We start from the raw sequence: 24,382 nt of genomic DNA on the forward strand, positions 1-24,382 counted from the left end.
GTCTACGCCCACCGCGCTGCTCCAGACGTCTACGCCCACCGCGTTGCTCCAGACGCTACGCCCACCGCGTTGCTCCAGACGCTACGCCCACCGCGCTGCTCCAGACGCTACGCCCACCGCGCTGCTCCAGGCGTCTACGCCCACCGCGCTGCTCCAGACGTCTACGCCCACCGCGCTGCTCCAGGCGTCTACGCCCACCGCGCTGCTCCAGACGCTACGCCCACCGCGCTGCTCCAGACGTCTACGCCCACCGCGCTGCTCCAGACGTCTACGCCCACCGCGCTGCTCCAGGCGTCTACGCCCACCGCGTTGCTCCAGACGCTACGCCCACCGCGCTGCTCCAGACGCTACGCCCACCGCGCTGCTCCAGACGCTACGCCCACCGCGCTGCTCCAGACGCTACGCCCACCGCGCTGCTCCAGACGTCTACGCCCACCGCGCTGCTCCAGACGTCTACGCCCACCGCGCTGCTCCAGACGCTACGCCCACCGCGCTGCTCCAGGCGTCTACGCCCACCGCGCTGCTCCAGGCGTCTACGCCCACCGCGCTGCTCCAGACGTCTACGCCCACCGCGTTGCTCCAGACGCTACGCCCACCGCGCTGCTCCAGACGTCTACGCCCACCGCGCTGCTCCAGGCGTCTACGCCCACCGCGCTGCTCCAGACGCTACGCCCACCGCGCTGCTCCAGACGTCTACGCCCACCGCGCTGCTCCAGGCGTCTACGCCCACCGCGCTGCTCCAGACGCTACGCCCACCGCGCTGCTCCAGACGTCTACGCCCACCGCGCTGCTCCAGACGTCTACGCCCACCGCGCTGCTCCAGGCGTCTACGCCCACCGCGTTGCTCCAGACGCTACGCCCACCGCGCTGCTCCAGACGCTACGCCCACCGCGCTGCTCCAGACGCTACGCCCACCGCGCTGCTCCAGACGCTACGCCCACCGCGCTGCTCCAGACGTCTACGCCCACCGCGCTGCTCCAGACGTCTACGCCCACCGCGCTGCTCCAGACGCTACGCCCACCGCGCTGCACCGCGTTGCTCCAGACGCTACGCCCACCGCGCTGCTCCAGACGCTACGCCCACCGCGCTGCTCCAGACGTCTACGCCCACCGCGCTGCTCCAGACGTCTACGCCCACCGCGCTGCTCCAGACGCTACGCCCACCGCGCTGCTCCAGACGCTACGCCCACCGCGCTGCACCGCGTTGCTCCAGACGCTACGCCCACCGCGCTGCTCCAGACGCTACGCCCACCGCGCTGCTCCAGGCGTCTACGCCCACCGCGCTGCTCCAGGCGTCTACGCCCACCGCGCTGCTCCAGACGTCTACGCCCACCGCGTTGCTCCAGACGCTACGCCCACCGCGCTGCTCCAGACGTCTACGCCCACCGCGCTGCTCCAGGCGTCTACGCCCACCGCGCTGCTCCAGACGCTACGCCCACCGCGCTGCTCCAGACGTCTACGCCCACCGCGCTGCTCCAGGCGTCTACGCCCACCGCGCTGCTCCAGACGCTACGCCCACCGCGCTGCTCCAGACGTCTACGCCCACCGCGCTGCTCCAGACGTCTACGCCCACCGCGCTGCTCCAGGCGTCTACGCCCACCGCGTTGCTCCAGACGCTACGCCCACCGCGCTGCTCCAGACGCTACGCCCACCGCGCTGCTCCAGACGCTACGCCCACCGCGCTGCTCCAGACGCTACGCCCACCGCGCTGCTCCAGACGTCTACGCCCACCGCGCTGCTCCAGACGTCTACGCCCACCGCGCTGCTCCAGACGTCTACGCCCACCGCGCTGCTCCAGACGCTACGCCCACCGCGCTGCTCCAGGCGTCTACGCCCACCGCGCTGCTCCAGGCGTCTACGCCCACCGCGCTGCTCCAGACGTCTACGCCCACCGCGTTGCTCCAGACGCTACGCCCACCGCGTTGCTCCAGACGCTACGCCCACCGCGCTGCTCCAGACGCTACGCCCACCGCGCTGCTCCAGGCGTCTACGCCCACCGCGCTGCTCCAGACGTCTACGCCCACCGCGCTGCTCCAGGCGTCTACGCCCACCGCGCTGCTCCAGGCGTCTACGCCCACCGCGCTGCTCCAGACGTCTACGCCCACCGCGCTGCTCCAGACGTCTACGCCCACCGCGCTGCTCCAGACGCCTACGCCCACCGCGCTGCTCCAGGCGCCTACGCCGACCGCGTTGCTCCTGGCACGTCCGCCGCAGCCCTGGCGGCCCCCGGTCTGTGATAACAAGGACTCTGTGTCTCGTCCGTCTGCCGCCGCCCAGCGTCACAGGGGGATCATGTTCCTTTTTGTATTTCTTGTTTTGTTTAATTGTTTTTGTCTAGTTATGTTTACTAATGACCTCATCTGTGACCTTACAAATAACAGTAGCAGAGATCAATTCTGCAGTTCAATTATATTGGGTGCTGTGGGATTCTGCTGGTTCTTGGACCCTTTCCTGCCCCCTGTTGAAGATGAAGAGATTACGGCTGAGGCAAAGTTCTGGCTCAGACCAGCGTCAAGCAGCTAAGTAGCTAGGACTGTAGCACACTGACCACTGAACAACAGGTCAGTCACCAGGTCAGTGAGCAGGACAGAAGTTCATTCTGTCTCTCACCCAGTTCACCCTGTCTTTCTCCCAGTTCATCCCGTCTCTCTCCCGGTTCATTCTGTCTCTCACCCAGTTCACCCTGTCTCTCTCCCGGTTCATCCCGTCTCTCTCCCAGTTCATTCTGTCTCTCACCCAGTTCACCCTGTCTCTCTCCCAGTTCACCCTGTCTCTCTCCCAGTTCATCCCGTCTCTCTCCCAGTTCATCCTCCCAGCTTTTGTATATACTGTATAAACTTCAATGTATGTTTGTTTTACTGACTAATATTACTAGAATGTACAATAATAATACAAGGTAGTGTAATACTATAATGAGTTACTGTAATACAGTTTATGAAGCATCTTAATTTATGAATGATTTGGTAATTGATTAATTTAAAAGTTAGTCCCCAACTTTTTTAGTTGTGTTATGAATATGTACATGTCAGATTACATTATAATACATTATTGCATTGTGTTATAAGGCATTATATATATTTTAATACATTAGTTTACCCTGAACATTTTCTCCAATGAAATAATAATGCCAAGTATAATAAGACTTAATTACATTTATTGTACAGTAAAAATGTTTTTCATCTTTCATTCACACATTAACAATATGGAAAGTTACATCAATCCTGGCATACAAAGCATAAACTCTAAACTGCCTTCTGAAATCTACTAATTCATCTGTAAAAGTAACAGGATAAAGTGCACAGATAGTGTGACAGGTGAACACGTCCACTTCACTCCCCAACATTAAAAATATACATTTTGTTTGTTTGTTGTGTTGTCTCTTGCTACACAGCAGAAAGCAACGGCCCTCCCCTGTGTCCTCAAACGCGGCCACACACTGCAATATTGTTGACACAACCCCTAAGATAAGAAAAGACAGTGCTACACTCATGCTATGGTTACACTACCATCAGACTGAATGCATCATGACAGAACCAGTTGGGTGGCAGTAATGTCACTGGTAAAATCAACTGTTACTCCAACTGCGTATTTCTAATGTTCATCTACCACTGCAAGAGAGCGTGCTTTCCTAAAATATTCCCATTATGTACAAATGCATTTTATGTATGAAAAAAATCAAGGTGGAAATTATATTAAACTACAACAGCCTACAAAAAAAGGTATGAGATTCTGTATAGCATAAGTCAGTAAATTAGATTTTAAAGATATCTTCTTTCACATTTACTCATTCAATCATTCTGTTTTCACTATTTACAAAGAGCTCTAGTGTCCAATCTGGCATCAACACACATAACTTATAATGTCATAACCCCAAGCAGAACCCATCAACACAAGCAACCCAAAACCACTACAGCCATTTCCTCACCAAACAAATTGACGGTGGATGAATGTCACGTGTCTGAGTGTCACGTGTCTTGAGTGTCACGTGTCTTGAGTGCCCCCCAATCTGGTCAGTCAGGTTTAATCTTTGCGTTTTGCATTTTTGTACTGCAGCTTGTTCAACAGAACTGCAGATTCATACAGTGCCATCGCACTCAACTAATGTTGGACACTGCAGAGAAAATGTGCAGGTCTGTGTGTTGAGCAAGCTGTGTTGAGATGTGCATTTGGGGAGCGTTCTTACATTCTCTGTCTTTGAAAATCATCTTAACTGTTATAGAGACAGACCAAATGATAATCTCTCCAGGAGTTTCTGGGAAGTGTCTAAGGGTTGGGAATATTGTGATTATTTCCTCACTCCTCTCACAAATCTATTCTCATTTAGTTTTCACACTGATTACTGATAAAAGTCTTTTTTGTAGCACTTTTGAAACATTACGAACGCAACAGTATAATGCATAACGACTTTTAACGGAAAACAAATTGCGACTGCGTTTCCCAGAAGGGGTGTGAACTGTGTAACGGATTGTGTATGAGACCCAAATGGCACCGGCTAGCAGCTAGATCCATGTATGCAAGTAATGTCCAGTATCTGCAGAGACAGCAGACTTGGTCCAGATGGCTCCTGCTGACAGCGTGAAAGCCAGCGTGTTTCTAGAAGGTTCTACAGGGAAGCAGAAGGAAATGAATCAACCCCTCACGTGCTGCTCGATGGTGGTGGGAACGTGAAACATAGCAGGATGCCCCTCGCTAGCCAAACATGCTGGAACATCTGTACAACTGTGGAAGGTGATGGACTTACATTAGTTCTCCAGGGAAGGCACGCATGAACTTCTACGTGATCTGCACATGTTTCTCTGCAAAACAAACAAAAGAGTCATTTTAGATGCCAGAGCCCAGAGTAGGGCTGGTGGACCAGTGTACTGTACTGGGAGTAGATGTACCTGTTCACGTAGTCGCTGGTGCAGGACAGGGTCTGAGAGCCAAGGGTGCTTCAGAGCTTCACCCGCACCTATCCTCCAACTACACACACACACACACACACACACACACACACACACACACACACACACACCAAAGCACACACACAACAACAAAAAAAGTTTAAAAAGGCTAGATTGTTGCCTTTCGTTATAGATGGATGAGTGGACGCATGAAGAAATAAACAGAGTGATACCTCTTGTTTACGACGAGGAGCTTGGATATGAAGTCTTTGGCCTCCTCCGAAATGCCCAAGAACTCGGCCTCCTCGAAGTTCCACTTGCAGGCCAAGATGTTGTTCAGGGTCTCGTTGTCGTCGTCGCCGAGGAACGGAGACAGACCACTGAGACTGTGAGACACAGGTTGGTCACAGACTGGATGAGGACGACGTCCCTGACCTTTCAGTCGCGTGTGTGTGTGTGTGAGTGTGTATGTGTGTGTGTGTGTGTGTGTGTGTGTGTGTGTGGGGTGACTGGTGATTCTTACAGCATGTAGCCGATCACTCCCAAGCTCCACATATCCGTGTTGAACGACACAAACTCATAGGTCACGACCTCTGGGGCAAGAAATTCCGGCGTGCCGAAATTCACCCGCAACTTCTCCCGGGGTTGGTACCTGTCAGAGGCATGCGGACATTAGACATCAGCACAGCGTCCGTGTCATCTGGACAACAAAGTTCCTCTAAAACACTCCAAAGGAACATACTTCCTCGCCAGGCCAAAATCTATGATCTTGATCTTGTTGGTGAGTCGGCTAACACACAGGATATTTTCTGGCTGGGGAGAGAGAGAGAAAGTCAAAACAATCCATGAAGATTTAAACCACAAACACTGAACGGTTGTGTGTGTGTGTGTGTATGTGTGTGTGTGTGTGTGTGTGTGTGTGTGTGTGTGTGTGTGTGTGTGCGCGCGTGTGTGTGTGTGTGTGTGTGTGTGTGTGTGTGTGTGTGTGTGTGTGTGTGTGCGTCACTCACCTTCAGGTCCAGGTGGAGAATGTACATTTTGTGCATGTGACGAAGGCCTTCACAGATCTGCCTGATGAACATGACAGTGTCCAGCTCAGTCAGCTTGTAGTTCTCATCGATAATTCTGTCAAAAAGCTCCCCGCCATCCACACTGTCAGCCAATCGGGAGGAAGAGCACACAATATAATAATGATTATTATTATTGTTATTATTATTATCATTGCAATAATTGTTGCTGTTATTTTCATTATAATAATGTTGCATGACACTAGATTGATGCCTTAGAGTTACATGAAACATATTCAAAGGGGCTGTCTGGCTCAGTGGCCACTAGATGGCAGCACTGAGTCTTAACCACGATCCAGTTGTTTCTTATATAGCCTCAGATCCCAGAAGGGTATTTCACAGAAACAGGAGACAGCCATGCTCCTTTTTTTTTAGCCTGTTCTCGCTCCTAAATATAACTAAAGCGCAGATAAACATAAGGCCGTGGAGCATACTATTCAAGGACGAGGATGATGTCGCTCCTGGACTCGTAAGCGGCGTAGAGCTGGATCAGGTTGTCGTGGTCCAGCTGGTTCATCACCTGGATCTCATTCTTCACCACGTCCTGTGGAACATTATATACAGTGGTTCACCATCAACACTGAACACTTAAAGTAAAAAAAAAACATATATGTCAATAATAAGGTTTTGCTTATATATGGTTTGTTATATACTGTATGTTATATAGATCGTTGTCTCCATGTAGTTATGTAGTGAATATTAGTTTGTGTCCAAAAAAATGTACATTTTTGCATTTAAAATGTCCGTAAGTCCATAATTTATGTCTAGCCTCAAATTAACCTCTCTTCTAGGTCTTCTGTGGATGTTTCTGGAAGTTTTTATTAAGTATGATTTTATCCCAAGTGTAGGAGCAGAAGTTTGTATGTTTGGACAGTTGTGCGATTATCTGCAGCTTTCATTAAGTCTGATTATTTCCTCAAGGGTGCGAGCGCTAGTTTTTGAGCGTGGACGTTTGTGCCGTTCTCTGTACCTTCTCCTTCGGAGTGCGAGCTTTGATGATCTTCGCTGCCAGAGTCAGTCCAGATGAATTTTCCACACACTTGTGCACCTGACCAAACCGACCACTGCAAGCCAACAGAACACAAACGGAAGATGAAAAATAGACAGAATATAAAACAAGAGTTATTAGAGAGACTGGGGGGAGACTGAGGGGAGACTGGGGGGACACTGGAGGGAGCTGGCCTGAGGAGCAATGTGTTCCTCTGGGGGAATATTTATTAAAGGATTGATATGCAAAAAATGTTAATAAAAGTGGACAGCGTTTTAAATACAGGAAGGATTTTCCTAGAAAAACTGTAGCAAGACTGTAATGTTAAATTAATCAAGTGTAATAAATGTGAGCAGTGTAAGAACATCTGTGGTGTCTCTGTAGTATTTTTCCAAACTATTCCATTAAGAACAAGTAGGCAGTTCTCTCTGAAGATCTGGACTAACACTTAGTGATTAACGTCCAGCTGCCTATGGGGGCTATGGTTTCACATACCCAGAAAGCCCCGGGGTAAAAATAACTGCCCCTGACTTTGGAGCTATGGGGCAGGGGAGGCAGTAGAGAACAGGTCCCTGCAGTGGGAGAAGATTACACAACACTACCTGTGTATTCTGGCCCACACTACCTGTGTGTTCTGGCCCACACTACCTGTGTGTTCTGGCCCACACTACCTGTGTGTTCTGCTCAATGGGAAAATGAGCAAACAAGGAACAAACTCGTGAACACACCCTCCGAGAATCTCCTGGCGGTTGATGGTGTAGAAGTTGCTGATCTGGTTGGGTTTGGCGGACACCACGCGGTGGTTGAAGGGCGCGGGTGGAGGAGGGGTACAGTCTGCCGGACACAGGAGAAGAAGCAGATTGTCAGCTAATACTGTGGCTCCTCAGCTACCCATCATGCCTTGTTATAGCCAGGAGACCTTCTAGAACCCAAAAATGTTCCGGCTTTCTCAACGAATTCTATGTGACCGTTGCTAGTGCGTTAGCTGCGCGTTAGCTGCTCGTTCCCGCCAAAACCCAAGGTCTGTGGTCCTCACCGATGAAGAACTGCTTGAGCTCGGTTTCGTTTTGGTCATCTCTCTCCTCCACCTGCTCCTTCGTCTTGCTGAAGTCCAAGTGGATTTCGATTCCGTCCGCTTTGAAGACGCCGCGCAGGTCCCCGGGCCCCTCGCTGCAGTCCTGCGCTACGTCACCCCCCGGCTCCACCCTGCTCTTCTTGTGCTCCTCCAGCTCCAGGTCCCCTTCTGTCCCGCGGCGTTTACTGCTAGTCGTCATCTCGTCCACTTGTGCCGTTTCACAGCTGAAAAGTTTTACATCAGTAGAACATGAAATGTTTCCACCCAATAACATTAGTGATAACAAATCATTGAGTCTAACATGGTCCTGTCAGTAAAATCATATAACGTTATCTGATAATGTGTCAGACGCATTTTCAGATCATCTTAACCTTTCTGCAACTGCACTTGATGCATACCGAATTAAGACGAGCGTTTTAACGTAACAAGGACATTTTCAAGGCATCGTGTGCTTTCGAGGATATTTGCTTTTGAGGAAGTGTGCTTTTGAGGACGGTTTGAGGACCGTTTAAGGACAGTTTGAGGATGGTTTGAGGACGGTTTGAGGACGGTCCTTTACCTGTGTAGCATGACCGCATCCTCAGCTTCATAGTTGGCGACACAATTAGGATCCTCCTCCTGTCCCCGTTCCTCGGGACTCTCGAAAATCTCCTTTCCTCTGTCCATTTCCGTCTCCTCTGGTTTGTCCTCGACTGTAGAGCTCTCCTCCACCTCCTCCTTTTTCGGCTCCTCGTCGGTCTCCTGCTCCTCCTCCAAGAACTCCTCCTGCTCCACCACAGTTGCCTTGACTTCCATGATGCAGTTCTGAAGGTCCTGGCCGAGAGGGCCCTTGGTGTCTGGTGGCGTCTGTTCTGGAGGCAGCAGCGAGCGTTCACTGTTCTCTCGGTTCAGCTTCTGAACCTCCTCCAGGAGCAGGGCCTGCTTCCTCAGAGCAGCAGCATCTGTGCGCCAGATATCCAAACAAAACAACATGAAACCATTTAACCCCGAAATCATTTCACCCCAGTCTGCATACAAGCATCCTCTCTACCCCTGCGTGTATTGGCTGCGTGCCTACCTGTAGCATCTGAGAGCACCTTGTTCTTCTGTGTCTTCAGCCCTTTGAAGTTTAGGTGAGACTCCGTCCCATCTTTACCTTTAAGATCCTTCAGCTTCAGTGATCGACAACAAACAGAGGACAGAAGGAAAGAAAGACAGCAAGGACGAATTAGACAAAAGCTAATTCCGTGAGAAAAGCTAATGTGACAAAAGCTAATTCTGTGAGAAAAGCTAATGTGACAAAAGCTAATTCTGTGAGACATTCTTTTGATCCTGTGGCTCAAAAGTAAGCGCTTTTATCTTCAATTTTACTTTTATCTACATAAAATAATACAGTATTTAGTAAACTGAAGAAACTGCTTCAAGGAACATATTATTGCTGCAATTATTACAGAAATGCATTACAAAAACAAAGTGGCCACCAGTTAATATTTAGTATGGATCATTTGAACATTGGTAATACAGCTAGCACTGTGCAATTGACACTGCACAGTCACACCAGAAATGTTATCTCTTTAACATATATAGTAATGTGGCTACTAATGAATCAAATTTAGTCAGCTAATGAACCAGATATAGAATTTGCATAATGATAACATGACTACCAGTGAATAAATCTATTGGACCTGCAAACCAGTTACTATCACATAATTTGCAAAATATTAGTAGAACCATCAATTAACATAATGCAATGAAAATATGTTATCTGGTGTGTAGTCACTACACACTGTGGAAGAAGTGTCATGGCTGATGCACATACAAAGTCTTTCTTTGAGGAAAGGAAACGTGTTGGTCCATGAAACTTCATGTTGTCAGTAGACTCCAAGTTCTCGGCCTCACATGCCTTGTGAAACTCTTCTGTCCCGTTAATGGATTTAGTAGAGGTAGTTTTCTGTTGCAGACACAATGAATCAGACAAGGGAACAGTTAGCATGTGAATGTTAGCATGGGCTACGTTTAGCTTAACAGATGTATGTTAGCATGGGCTTAGTTTAATGTGGGAGACGAGATGATGTTTCATAGAGGACACATGACTGCACAGTGATCGAAATGGATAATGGCAGGATGGATTAGATAACGAAACGAACGCTGAGCAAGAATACAACATGTACCAAAATGTTAGAAAGATTAGGGCAGACAACAGGAACAATCTGACATTAAAATGATATTTCCTAATCCAGTGCTGGAACACATTATTGTAATGCTTGAACAGCTTGTCCTTTTAAAATGACTGTAAGTGTGAGGACAATGCAGCGTCTGCCGTGCCAGTGTTAACACCAGAATATCACACCAGCCCTGATCTGAACAATAGCTGTCATCTCCGCCGTTTTTAGTTCCTCTAGCACATGAAACTGCAGGAGTGAATGACGACAGAGGCCCTTGGGGGAATAACCAGACCCACACACCCAGGCCCACACACCAGACCCACACACCCAGGCCACGCTGCCATAAGCCAACGAGATCTGGGTCTATCCTCAACAAGGTCACTGAAGCACCAGTGAAATCAGATCCAAGGTCAACAGTCATATTTCGAGACTCTCAGGAATCAGAACAAGTCTGCAAAAGGTGCGGTTGTAGAGACACGAGCTTGCTAGATACGGAGTGGCATTCGTACAGCATCTCAGAGAGATTTCTGGGATGTGTAAACGAGGTCATCGTAATTGGGAGAAGAATCTCATCCTTCATCAGTATCCCTTCTCCAGGATGACGCGGGGATCATACTCATCTATTTTCCTGGATCAAGACTGGTAATTCAAGATAAAAAGATCTTTCAAAATCTCTGGACAGGTGCCCAATCTAATCCCGTCTGGTTCTGCAATTCTTTCAGAGGGTCTGAAGCGTGAGGTTTCCTAACCAACAGGTTTTGTTTTGAAGGCCAGGCGGACAGACGTGGGGGGGGGGGGTGCGGCTGCCGGAGGTGGACAGACAGACACAGCGTCCCCACGGCGTGTCCCCTCGCGGGGTGGCGGAGATCAGAGCATGTCTCTGACGCAAACCCGGCCCATCACACACATTCTTAATCACACAGATCATAGTCACCCTACTCATATCAGCAGTGCGCCAGGAATCCATTCACACTATTATTTATACAGCCTGCCTCAAATAGTTCACGCTCCACTTATATAATTCTGCATATCAGAGTCCATCTGCAACAACTGCACTCGTCTGTGCCTACGGCATCAATCTGAATTGAACAAATGGATATGTTTGAAGATCCCCTCGGAGTTAGACGCAAGTGTTTGTGAGGCACCAATGTGAACATGGTTTAAAGGTGAAGTACAGCAGTTCCCTTGACAACTAATCCCAATATATATGCTGTTATATATATATATATATATATATATATATATATATATATATATATATATATATATATACACACAGTTTAACAGTGTGTCAGGAGCAGCTGCATGTCTCTGTGATCATGGTGACACTGCATTGGAAAATAAGGTCTGCAAATAGCTGGAGACAGACTGCGGCCATGGTGTATGGTCATGGAGAGTCTGACAGGGTGACAACCTGTGGGTGCCTTATGCTCAGAGCCGGAGTGGCTAATCGGGAGATTCGGGAGGATTCCCGATGGGCCGGCTCATGTCAGTCTCTAGTTTGGGGTGATTGGGAGAGAAAAATAATTTTGGGCCGTATTTGGGCATGAAACTCCCGGGCTGAAAAAGTGTCCCACTCCGGCCCTGCTTATGCTCCATTCTCCAAGACGACTAAAAGTGCTGAAAACAGCTAAATCACTCTTAATATCCCAGAAACGTAGAGCACACAAGGGAAATTAAGAACCTGGAGGATCCACAGTGGTCTTGAATAAGCAAAATGGAGACATGTGGGGTGCTTCCTGAGTTTGTTGTCTGACCTGCATGCTCACTTGTGTGGACTGTGCAGTCACCAGCAGTATGTTAAAGACTCTGCCACCAGCAGGGGGCGCTAGAGGTTAAGTCATGATATATGGCTGCCTTTTCATGACTATGAATATATGGCTTCCAAGGATACAATCCCAGGAATGAAACTAATGCTGACAGGACAGGACAGTTTTTCACCTTTTACGATTTGCTACCACAGACTGCATGTCCGGCATGCTGCTAAATCTGGTAATAAATGTGAGATATGTGAGATTAAATTAGACCTGTATCCTAAATCCACATTTTGCATAAGGTATTAATTAAACAACTTCTGCTCTATAGGTTAAAATCAATCAGGAGGGAAGTGTGAACAGAATTTGGAGCATGGATTCAAGCACAAGACCAGAGTTAGGGCGCGTTACGCTGAACATCACAGGAGTGTCTTTAATACAGGAGTTTTCTGAGCCTTTATTTTTGTCCAAAGAGTTTAAGAGCTGCACACAAACATAATTATGATTCTTATATGTGACTGTGTCCTATTCTCAGCATATATGGGTAAATTAGCCATGTTTTTGAAAGCAGATTCAGACGGATCACACAGACTCAGATGCTTATGGAAAACAAACGATGAATACCATCATCATCATTATCATCATCGTCACAAGTGTCAAATCTGACACATGAAGGATTTTAGTAATCTAAAACCTTCAAAGATTCTCAATCATCTCACATTTCTTATCAGTTCTGCACCATACCTAGTCCAGGTCATCCAGAGCTGGAGACCTTCATGTTTTGGCAACTGAATCAGGACCAAAGAAAAAAAAAAAAACGTTTGTTGGTCTGATGGGCCGTCAACCCTCAGAACTGAAGACCAGGCTCAGAACGTCCTGCAGACGCAGAACGTCCCACTCACCTTAGCAGGCGGAGCATGGCCCTGTCTCCTGGCCGCCTGCTTGCCCTCCCTAGTCTTGCACCCCACTTTGCTCTTACGCCCCGCTGGCCTCTTGAATAGCAGCTCTGTGATCCTGGAGGTCTTAACACTTTCTCCGATGAAGCTGACCACCTGCTGGATGCTCAGAACCAGACGCTCCATCCCCTCCAACTTCTGAACCTGCTCCTCCGAGCGTTCGTTCACCGCCGTCACGATGCTGCGTAGCTCCTGGCGTACGCCCTTCACCTCGCCGCCCACGCCCCCCGCCGGCCCGTTGCCGTGGCTCGATGGCGGCAGGTTAATCTCCTCCTTGTCCACTTTGAGAGTCTCCACGTCCTTCTCAATACCGTCCAGCTCCTGGGACATGTTGTCCAGACGGCTGAGCACCTTCTCCTGGATACTTATGAGCGTGTCCATTTTGCTGCTCAGAGACTCAATTCTGACTTGAATGAGGTCAATGCCGTGACTGTTATCCACAGAAGGCATGGTGGCAAATAGCATGAACCCTCAAGAAGCTGGTCTAACGCGGAATATATTGTGTCCTTCTAACAAATGTGCTATAACGTAAAATTAATCCAGAGATAACGTAAATACAAAGCAATGCCTCAGAAAACCGATAACAAAAATACACGAACAAAAGTGCAATAAATGCTGAATGTCACAAGTGTTTCCTTCTATTGCCCCGGCTCCATTCAACACGATCACGCCACCTTTGAACACAGAGCGGACATAGAGGGTAGAGCGGCCCGGCCTCCCTAAATGTAACCAGGGAGGGGAGGGGAGGGGTTGGGGAGGGGCGGGGAGGAGAGGGGAGGGAGGGAGGGAGGGAGGGAGGGAGGGAGGGAGGGCAAGCTTGAACGTCAGCAGGGGGCGTGAAGGTGGAAGGGAAGGAACTCGGTGATATCTGAGACTCTCCAAATGCTAAACATGAACACATTCCTGATAGCCAGGTGTCAAAGGCACACATACACACACACACACACACTTACACACACACACACACACACACACACACACACACACACACACACACACACACACACACACACACACACTTATACACGCACACTTAAACACGCACACACGCACACACACACACACACACACACACACACACACACACATACACACACACACACACACACTTATACACGCACACTTAAACACGCACACGCGCACACACGCACACACACACACACACACACTTACACACACACACACACACACACACATACACACACACACACACACACACTTATACACGCACACTTAAACACGCACACGCGCACACACGCACACACGCACACACACACACACACACACACACACACACACACACACACACACACACACACACACAGTGTGCCTTGGAGAGTGTGCATGGTCATGGAACTAAATCATAGAGACTTTTTCCACTTTAGCTTTCAGTGTAACTCTGCTTATGAACTGGAGGAATTATGCAATTTGAGTAGTATACTGAGATTCCGAGTATTATATATAGTATAATTTGAGTAGTACACTGAGATTCCGAGTATTATATATAGTATAGTATAATTTGAGTAGTATACTGAGATTCCAATCCGAACAAAAAAAACAGTTCCAAAATTTTTAAATAATTATAAATTCAAATTTGTTCCAAAATGTACATTGCTAGACCCTGATTGGCTAAGTCATGCAGGCCACATGTGCTGCCACATCTAACTGACGTCTGGCTGTTGTCAGACCTTTTGATCCAGTGTGTATAGTCACCACAGTGTCCCACTGACTCGGCCATGATGCAGCCGCAGGTGGAGTATCACATCAGAGTAACGCCGTAACTGGAGAAGGGTGACGAGGACATGATTTATGTGGTCTCACTCTACTGCGAAACACATCCACTCCAACCGTCCAAAGAAACTCATGCACAGTTCAGACAGTTACAGATCAATTTTAACTCGGAGAATGAAATGTGAATCTGTCCGCTGTACCCTATAAAACTGAGCAAACTTCTGAGGCGAGGGCATTTCTCGCCAGGGTGTGTCTAAATGCAGCCCGTACACAGAGACGCTAATACCCCCATCTCCTTCACACACTTGGCTAATTGCTCATTACTGTTACATCACCATTGCATTTCTACCATTGCATAACAGCTGAGGACGTTATGCTGTGTTTGATAACTGCTGACGCTGCCCTGTAAACGTATTAAAGCTGCTGTAGGAGGTCCAGCTCACACGTCCCTGCTAGTTTCACACGGCCACATTCATGTTCTCCAGCAACGTTTCCCTTCAGGCTAACAGTGAAAAAAACAAGTGTTTGACAAGTGGTGGCACGGTCCGGAAACTGAGCTGGGTATCGCTCACCTCTGCCCAGAATAGCCCCACCTTCTGTTCCCAGAATGCTCAGCGTGGTACCCACAGCCCTGCCAGGACAGGTCTGAACCCGGGACCCTGAACCCTGAACCCCGAACCCTGTGCCCTGAGCCTCCCGCCCTCTGCCCAAACACAACTTTTAGTGCCAAACATCTCGTTGTGCCCTGCGTTCAGGGTCATTCTTAAAAGGAAACGTTGAAGCCAGGCATGGCGGAGGCTTGCTGGAGAGTGCGAGTAGACACCAGGGGTGCGTGGGGGCTCACTGAACCCTTCCATTTCCTTCTGGTTGCGAACAGGTGATACTGACAGAAATGTGACGAATGAGATCAAACAGATGCCCCAGCTGACGAGGTGGCAGCGGCACCTGTTCCTGCGAGAGACCACAGACCACAGACCACAGACCACAGCACGCAGCAATGTGGAGGTGATTCACACGGCAACAACGACAACACTGCCGGAGCTGAAGTTGTTCACAGAAGCAGCAGAGAAGAACACTGGGAGAAACAAACGTGTACACAGTCGACGTAAATGAACAGACACAAGTCAGTCTGCACAAATCAGACAAAGATGAAGAGGAAACTGGAAATGTGTGATGATGTAATGAAACAGGTCAAATAAATCCCGATGAATGTTGTTGTGTCCTAAAGCTGAAGGTGTCCAGGCGAGTGGTGTGGGGTAACAGACTGATACCCACATGCTCGGGTCGGGGGGGGGGGGGGGGGGGGGGGGGTCTATGATTAGTGTGATCCAATGGCAAATCCAAGGAAAACACACGAGCCTCCAGTGCCAGAGAATGAAACCGGAGTCCAGTGTGGAGCCCAGGGCCCGGTGCCACTCAGGTGCCATTTCCAGCCCTTACGACCACGAGACCCGGAGCGAACGCGGACCGCTACAGAGCCGCCTTACATAAGATGGCCCCGCCACGGGGGTCGCACCACTGGTGGCTTACAGTTAAACCAGACGGCCAGGTGGAGAAATACAAGCCTGCATGACCATTAATAGCATCTTACTCCCTGTTGGACGGGGCCCGATGTGTCGGGCGGGTGGTGCCAGGCGGGTGAGGAGGGGGCGGAGAGGCAGGACGGTTCTCCACCTTGGCGGGGGAGCACTTGTGGGTGGAGGCGGGTGTTGTGGAACTCCTGACTCCAGCAGACTCCGTGTACACATTTGGAGTGGGCATTAATTAATGTGAGAGCAACATAACCCGCACCACAACCCCCAAGTCATCTGTAAACACAGCACCCGAGCCACGGGTCAGGACCCCTTCTGAGGAGTGTTGGCACAGGGGTGGGGTAGGTGGGGTAGGTGGTGGGAGGGGGGGGTTTTGCCTGCTTGCAGTCTCCTCCAGGCTGAACTCCCTGACTGCTGGCTGGGCACAAATTGTTCCCCGGGCCTCTAGAACATTGCAACTGGTAAAAGGATCCACACATGGGCCAACCAGAGCCAGAAGAGACACATGCCAGACTGGTTCTGGTGTTCCCGGGCTGGATAAAGGCAGTGCCATGGAAAACATTCCTGCAAATGACATCTCATTTGCACATGAGTTTCCTTACTGGACAGGTTGTCCACAGGACATGTGATGTCTGTGCAAGCAAGCCAGCACAACTTATTCAGTGTTTTTGATCGAGTGTTAGGTCAGCAAAGGCCATAATAACGAGGTCTGAATAGCTCAAGCCTTGTGTCTGCATTACAGTTTTGGTCACACAACAACAGAACAATCTCAGGACAGTTTTTTTGCATTTCACGCTGTCTGGAACATTCGTCTCGAACATCAAGGTGTTTAGCGCTTACGGCTCACGAAACAAACAACCGTTGAAGTGTCCAGTAGAGACGTGAGTTTGACTCTTCAGCGGTGATATCTTCATGGCTCATCTTCTCCGTGCTGGATGCACGTAAACACAGATGGTGAGAGGTAGCAGCCATGTGCAAACGTGATCCTGGGGGAATATTACAGCGCTGACGCTCCATTGGCTGGAGGCCTACACTCGCCTGGTCACGGTGCGGTAAGAACACTCCGTCCGTGCAAGAGAGTGTGTACTATACAGAACCGAGATGAGACATGTGGCCGGGACCTTGGAAACAGGACGGACACGTGTGGCTCCGCCTCCTGTCACATCCTTGAACAGGTTAGGCATCCCTGAAGATTCTCTGGAATGTATCTATTGGTGGATGGAGCTCATGATGTTGTGTGTGTGTGTGTGTGTGTGTGTGTGTGTGTGTGTGTGTGTTTGTGTGTGTGTTTGTGTGTTTGTGTGTGTGTGTGTGTGTGTGTGTGTGTGTGTGTTTGTGTGTTTGTTTGTGTGTGTGTGTGTGATTGTGTGTGTGTGTTTGTGTGTTTGTTTGTGTGTGTGTGTGTGTGTGTAGTGTGTGTGTGTGTTTGTGTGTGTGTGTGTTTGTGTGTGTGTGTGTGTGTGTGTTTGTGTGTTTGTGTGTGTGTGTGTGTGTAGTGTAGTGTGTAGTGTGTGTGTGTGTGTAGTGTGTGTGTGTGTGTCTGTGTGTGTGTGTGTAGTGTGCTTGTGTGTGTGTGTGTGTTTATGTGTGTGTGTGTGTGTAGTGTGTGTGTGTGTGTGTGTGTAGTGTGTGTGTGTAGTGTGTGTGTGTGTGTGTGTAGTGTGTGTGTGTGTGTGTGTGTGTGTGTGTGTGTGTGTGTGTGTGTGTGTAGTGTGTGTGTGTGTGTGTGTGTGTGTGTGTGTGTGTGTGTGATGTAGTTCAGTGTATCCATCAGTACATGATGAGGGTATTTAACATTTATTTTAAAAATGGATCTTAGCAATCCATGTCTAAGTGTCAACAGCAGGGGGAGCTACGTGACCATCCAGTAACACAGTTCAGGTTTCTGCAAACGCCACTACAGCAGGACCTCTGTACATGAATGAGAAGGTATTCAGGAAAGGAGGCATAGAGAATTGGTGAACTGGCCTGGTGAATGACGAGTTGGTACACAAGTGATCACAAGGTTTCTTATATAATACTGACGCTCAGATGTCCAGGAATGACTCCCACATCTGCTGTGAATGCAGGAATCTGCAGTGGGTATACGCAATAAGTCCATATTGTGTTCTGCACACAAGGCCAGTACACAGAGGCCCTGCGTGTACACAGACACGAGGCCACGTGACTGTACTGGGCTTGCTGCAGTACAACCTGAGCAGAAATAAGACCTGCTACTGACAGATATACTGCAGGCAGACAGCCAAGCACGAACATGAAATAACCCACCAAGTGTTCAGTTAAAAGCAGATTTAAAATAGTGGATGAAAACAAATCTAAATACTGCCTCAAGAATAGGAGTTAATATTACAGCCTGAGAGACGGGGGAGGGGGAGAGAGAGAGAGAGAGAGAGAGAGAGAGAGGCCTTAGTCAAATCCTGTTTATGACAGATGCTTAATAATATAGTGGCCTCAGCCTCCTAAATCCCATAATGCACCCTGAGTGACAGGAGGTTCCCCCGAGCGTAGAGCCTGACTCGGACACACAGGGTGTTGCTACATGTCTTCACTGTTCCCTAAGCTCTCACACACACACACACACACACACACACACACACACACACACCCTTTCACACAGCTCACATGCTTTCTCATAGTACACACCCTTTCTCACAACACACCCTTTCATCCAGCACACACGCACACACACACCATTTCATCCAGCACACACACACACACACACACACACACACACACACACACACACACACACACACACACACACACACATTTATCTCCCTCTCCCTGTAGAGGCTGTCTGCAAAACTTCATTCTCTGCTGTTTTTAGTTTAGCATCTGCCAGAACGGCGTTCTGTTGCGTATGAACAACAGCCAACATGGCTGTGGTGTCTCCATCACCGTGTGGTGTCTCCACCACCCTTTGGTGTCCTCCATCACCCCCTCCATCACCCTGAGGTGTCCTCCATCACCCTGAGGTGTCCTCCATCACCCTGTGGTGATAGTCTCCGTCACCCTGTGGTGTCTCCGTCACCCTGAGGTGTCTCCATCACCCTGAGGTGTCTCCATCACCCTGTGGTGTCTCCGTCACCCTGAGGTGTCTCCGTCACCCTGAGGTGTCCTCCGTCACCCTGTGGTGTCCTCCATCACCCTGTGGTGTCCTCCATCACCCTGTGGTGTCCTCCATCACCCTGTGGTGTCTCCATCACCCTGTGGTGTCTCCATCACCCTGTGTGGACCAGGAGTGCTCAAACTGCTCCCAGCATCTGCCAACACGGCAGGACTGAGGCGAGAGCGTTGAAGTGACTGGGTGTGCTTATGGAGTATGTTGAGGGTTGAGGGTGTGTGCTAAGGCCCTGGCTAAGGGTGCCGTGCGGGGTCAACTCCCGTCACGCTCTGGGTTTTGAAACCACAGGAGATGTCTTCCCATCAGGGCCAGGGACTGTTCATTATAATGCAATAAAATATCCTCAAACTTATCTGATATATCTGACATGTGATACGTTGTTGTGTACCGTAAACTCAAGCAGCCTTTTGTACGTCTGAATTTCTGTTTCATGTTCAGTTAAGGCCAACATCTGAAAGTCAAAACAAATGTGACCTTTTTCCTTCTTTTACACTCTGGATGTAATTGGTATTCTGCTAAATACACCTTGTATAATCCAGTTAGTTTTCTTTCCACTCCGTGTGTTGTTGTTCAGATGAGATTTTAATGGTTCATGCATATAGTACTGGAAGGAGCATCATTTTATCTTCATAGATGGACACCAATGAAGTAGGTTGTGACATTGAGTGTCATGTGGGTCACCGTAGTGAATCGTTAGCACAGGTGTACTGGGCAGTACTGAATGGTGTACTGGGTGCACTGGAAGGATCTTCTTGGCTGGTATGCACGGCTTTGCCAACCCTTGTCATCAGGTGGGAAGAGCCGAGAGGTGAAGAATATGGAAGCTCTCTGGAGTCCAGCAGAGCACTCCCTACACTCAACACGTGACCTCTCCCTCCACTCAACACGTGACCTCTCCCTCCAGACAACACGTGACCTCTCCCTCCACTCAGCACGTGACCTCTCCCTCCACTCAACACATGACCTCTCCCTACACTCAACACGTGACCTCTCCCTACACTCAAAACGTGACCTCTCCCTCCACTCAACACGTGACCTCTCCCTCCACTCATCACGTGACCTCTCCCTCCACTCTACACGTGACCTCTCCCTCCACTCATCACGTGACCTCTCCCTCCACTCAACACGTGACCTCTCATTACACTCAACACGTGACCTCTCCCTCCACTCAACACATGACCTCTCCCTCCACTCATCACGTGACCTCTCCCTCCACTCAACACATGACCTCTCCCTACACTCAACACGTGACCTCTCCCTCCACTCAACACGTGACCTCTCCCTCCACTCAACACGTGACCTCTCCCTCCACTCATCACGTGACCTCTCCCTCCACTCAACACGTGACCTCTCCCTCCACTCATCACGTGACCTCTCCCTCCACTCAACACGTGACCTCTCCTTACACTCAACACGTGACCTCTCCCTCCACTCAACACGTGACCTCTCCCTCCACTCATCACGTGACCTCTCCCTCCACTCAACACGTGACCTCTCCCTCCACTCAACACGTGACCTCTCCCTCCGCTCATCACGTGACCTCTCCCTCCACTCAACACGTGACCTCTCCCTCCACTCAACACGTGACCTCTCCCTCCACTCAACACGTGACCTCTCCCTCCACTCATCACGTGACCTCTCCCTCCACTCAACGCGTGACCTCTCTCCCTCCACTCAACACGTGACCTCTCCCTCCACTCAACACGTGACCTCTCTCCCTCCACTCAACACGTGACCTCTCCCTCCACTCATCACGTGACCTCTCCCTCCACTCATCACGTGACCTCTCCCTCCACTCAACACGTGACCTCTCCCTCCACTCAACACGTGACCTCTCTCCCTCCACTCAACACGTGACCTCTCCCTCCACTCATCACGTGACCTCTCCCTCCACTCATCACGTGACCTCTCCCTCCACTCAACACGTGACCTCTCCCTCCACTCAACACGTGACCTCTCCCTCCACTCAACACGTGACCTCTCCCTCCACTCAACACGTGACCTCTCCCTACACTCAACACGTGACCTCTCCCTCCACTCAACACGTGACCTCTCCCTCCACTCATCACGTGACCTCTCCCTCCACTCTACACGTGACCTCTCCCTCCACTCAACACGTGACCTCTCCCTACACTCAACACGTGACCTCTCCCTACACTCAACACGTGACCTCTCCCTCCACTCAACACGTGACCTCTCCCTCCACTCAACACGTGACCTCTCCCTCCACTCATCACGTGACCTCTCCCTCCACTCAACACGTGACCTCTCCCTCCACTCATCACGTGACCTCTCCCTCCACTCAACACGTGACCTCTCCTTACACTCAACACGTGACCTCTCCCTCCACTCAACACGTGACCTCTCCCTCCACTCATCACGTGACCTCTCCCTCCACTCAACACGTGACCTCTCCCTCCACTCATCACGTGACCTCTCCCTCCACTCAACGCGTGACCTCTCTCCCTCCACTCAACACGTGACCTCTCCCTCCACTCAACACGTGACCTCTCTCCCTCCACTCAACACGTGACCTCTCCCTCCACTCATCACGTGACCTCTCCCTCCACTCATCACGTGACCTCTCCCTCCACTCAACACGTGACCTCTCCCTCCACTCAGCACGTGACCTCTCCCTCCACTCAACACGTGACCTCTCCCTCCACTCAACACGTGACCTCTCCCTCCACTCAACACGTGACCTCTCCCTCCACTCAACACGTGACCTCTCCCTACACTCAACACGTGACCTCTCCCTCCACTCAACATGTGACCTCTCCCTCCACTCATCACGTGACCTCTCCCTCCACTCAACACGTGACCTCTCCCTCCACTCAACACGTGACCTCTCCCTCCACTCAGCACGTGACCTCTCCCTACACTCAACACGTGACCTCTCCCTACACTCAACACGTGACCTCTCCCTCCACTCATCACGTGACCTCTCCCTCCACTCTACACGTGACCTCTCCCTCCACTCATCACGTGACCTCTCCCTCCACTCATCACGTGACCTCTCCCTCCACTCAACACGTGACCTCTCCTTACACTCAACACGTGACCTCTCCCTCCACTCAACACGTGACCTCTCCCTCCACTCAACACGTGACCTCTCCCTCCACTCAACACGTGACCTCTCCCTACACTCAACACGTGACCTCTCCCTCCACTCAACATGTGACCTCTCCCTCCACTCAGCACGTGACCTCTCCCTCCACTCAACACGTGACCTCTCCCTCCACTCAACACGTGACCTCTCCCTCCACTCAGCACGTGACCTCTCCCTCCACTCAACACGTGACCTCTCCCTACACTCAACACGTGACCTCTCCCTACACTCAACACGTGACCTCTCCCTCCACTCAACACGTGACCTCTACCTCCACTCATCACGTGACCTCTCCCTCCACTCTACACGTGACCTCTCCCTCCACTCATCACGTGACCTCTCCCTCCACTCAACACGTGACCTCTCCTTACACTCAACACGTGACCTCTCCCTCCACTCAACACGTGACCTCTCCCTCCACTCAACACGTGACCTCTCCCTCCACTCAACACGTGACCTCTCCCTACACTCAACACGTGACCTCTCCCTCCACTCAACATGTGACCTCTCCCTCCACTCAGCACGTGACCTCTCCCTCCACTCAACACGTGACCTCTCCCTCCACTCAACACGTGACCTCTCCCTCCACTCAGCACGTGACCTCTCCCTCCACTCAACACGTGACCTCTCCCTACACTCAACACGTGACCTCTCCCTACACTCAACACGTGACCTCTCCCTCCACTCAACACGTGACCTCTACCTCCACTCATCACGTGACCTCTCCCTCCACTCAACACGTGACCTCTCCTTACACTCAACACGTGACCTCTCCCTCCACTCAACACATGACCTCTCCCTCCACTCAACACATGACCTCTCCCTCCACTCAACACGTGACCTCTCCCTCCACTCATCACGTGACCTCTCCCTCCACTCATCACGTGACCTCTCCCTCCACTCAACACGTGACCTCTCCCTCCACTCAACACGTGACCTCTCCCTCCACTCAACACGTGACCTCTCCCTCCACTCAACACGTGACCTCTCCCTACACTCAACACGTGACCTCTCCCTCCACTCAACACGTGACCTCTCCCTCCACTCATCACGTGACCTCTCCCTCCACTCTACACGTGACCTCTCCCTCCACTCAACACGTGACCTCTCCCTACACTCAACACGTGACCTCTCCCTACACTCAACACGTGACCTCTCCCTCCACTCAACACGTGACCTCTCCCTCCACTCAACACGTGACCTCTCCCTCCACTCATCACGTGACCTCTCCCTCCACTCAACACGTGACCTCTCCCTCCACTCAACACGTGACCTCTCCTTACACTCAACACGTGACCTCTCCCTCCACTCAACACGTGACCTCTCCCTCCACTCATCACGTGACCTCTCCCTCCACTCAACACGTGACCTCTCCCTCCACTCATCACGTGACCTCTCCCTCCACTCAACGCGTGACCTCTCTCCCTCCACTCAACACGTGACCTCTCCCTCCACTCAACACGTGACCTCTCTCCCTCCACTCAACACGTGACCTCTCCCTCCACTCATCACGTGACCTCTCCCTCCACTCATCACGTGACCTCTCCCTCCACTCAACACGTGACCTCTCCCTCCACTCAGCACGTGACCTCTCCCTCCACTCAACACGTGACCTCTCCCTCCACTCAACACGTGACCTCTCCCTCCACTCAACACGTGACCTCTCCCTCCACTCAACACGTGACCTCTCCCTACACTCAACACGTGACCTCTCCCTCCACTCAACACGTGACCTCTCCCTCCACTCATCACGTGACCTCTCCCTCCACTCAACACGTGACCTCTCCCTCCACTCAACACGTGACCTCTCCCTCCACTCAGCACGTGACCTCTCCCTACACTCAACACGTGACCTCTCCCTACACTCAACACGTGACCTCTCCCTCCACTCATCACGTGACCTCTCCCTCCACTCTACACGTGACCTCTCCCTCCACTCATCACGTGACCTCTCCCTCCACTCATCACGTGACCTCTCCCTCCACTCAACACGTGACCTCTCCTTACACTCAACACGTGA

The 24,382-nt window shown here is 50.8% G+C and overlaps 1 protein-coding gene across 4 annotated transcripts in view; it reads right to left on the reverse strand.

Annotated features, from left to right (window-relative positions):
* Positions 1–3,136: 3,136 nt before the first annotated feature.
* mylk4a (myosin light chain kinase family, member 4a) overlaps positions 3,137–24,382 on the reverse strand; it is a 33,716-nt gene continuing 12,470 nt past the window's right edge. Inside the window, exons 1-15 of one of the 4 annotated variants that reach the window (XM_076972007.1) lie at positions 12,813–13,563; positions 9,811–9,942; positions 9,070–9,163; positions 8,572–8,953; positions 7,974–8,236; positions 7,666–7,771; positions 6,920–7,013; positions 6,384–6,493; positions 5,893–6,034; positions 5,625–5,695; positions 5,406–5,534; positions 5,116–5,268; positions 4,883–4,961; positions 4,741–4,795; positions 3,137–4,602 (exon numbers count right to left, since the gene is read on the reverse strand). In XM_076972007.1, the coding sequence (XP_076828122.1) occupies positions 4,742–4,795; positions 4,883–4,961; positions 5,116–5,268; positions 5,406–5,534; positions 5,625–5,695; positions 5,893–6,034; positions 6,384–6,493; positions 6,920–7,013; positions 7,666–7,771; positions 7,974–8,236; positions 8,572–8,953; positions 9,070–9,163; positions 9,811–9,942; positions 12,813–13,331 (2,328 nt within the window). In that variant the 5' untranslated portion in view covers positions 13,332–13,563 and the 3' untranslated portion in view covers positions 3,137–4,602; position 4,741. Of the gene's footprint in view, positions 4,796–4,882; positions 4,962–5,115; positions 5,269–5,405; positions 5,535–5,624; positions 5,696–5,892; positions 6,035–6,383; positions 6,494–6,919; positions 7,014–7,665; positions 7,772–7,973; positions 8,237–8,571; positions 8,954–9,069; positions 9,164–9,810; positions 9,943–12,812; positions 13,564–24,382 lie in introns of those variants that run through there. The other 3 variants (XM_076972010.1, XM_076972009.1, XM_076972008.1) reach the window with 3 other exon arrangements.

Source organism: Brachyhypopomus gauderio, chromosome 14 (genome assembly GCF_052324685.1).
Source record: "Brachyhypopomus gauderio isolate BG-103 chromosome 14, BGAUD_0.2, whole genome shotgun sequence".
Lineage (NCBI taxonomy): Eukaryota > Metazoa > Chordata > Actinopteri > Gymnotiformes > Hypopomidae > Brachyhypopomus > Brachyhypopomus gauderio.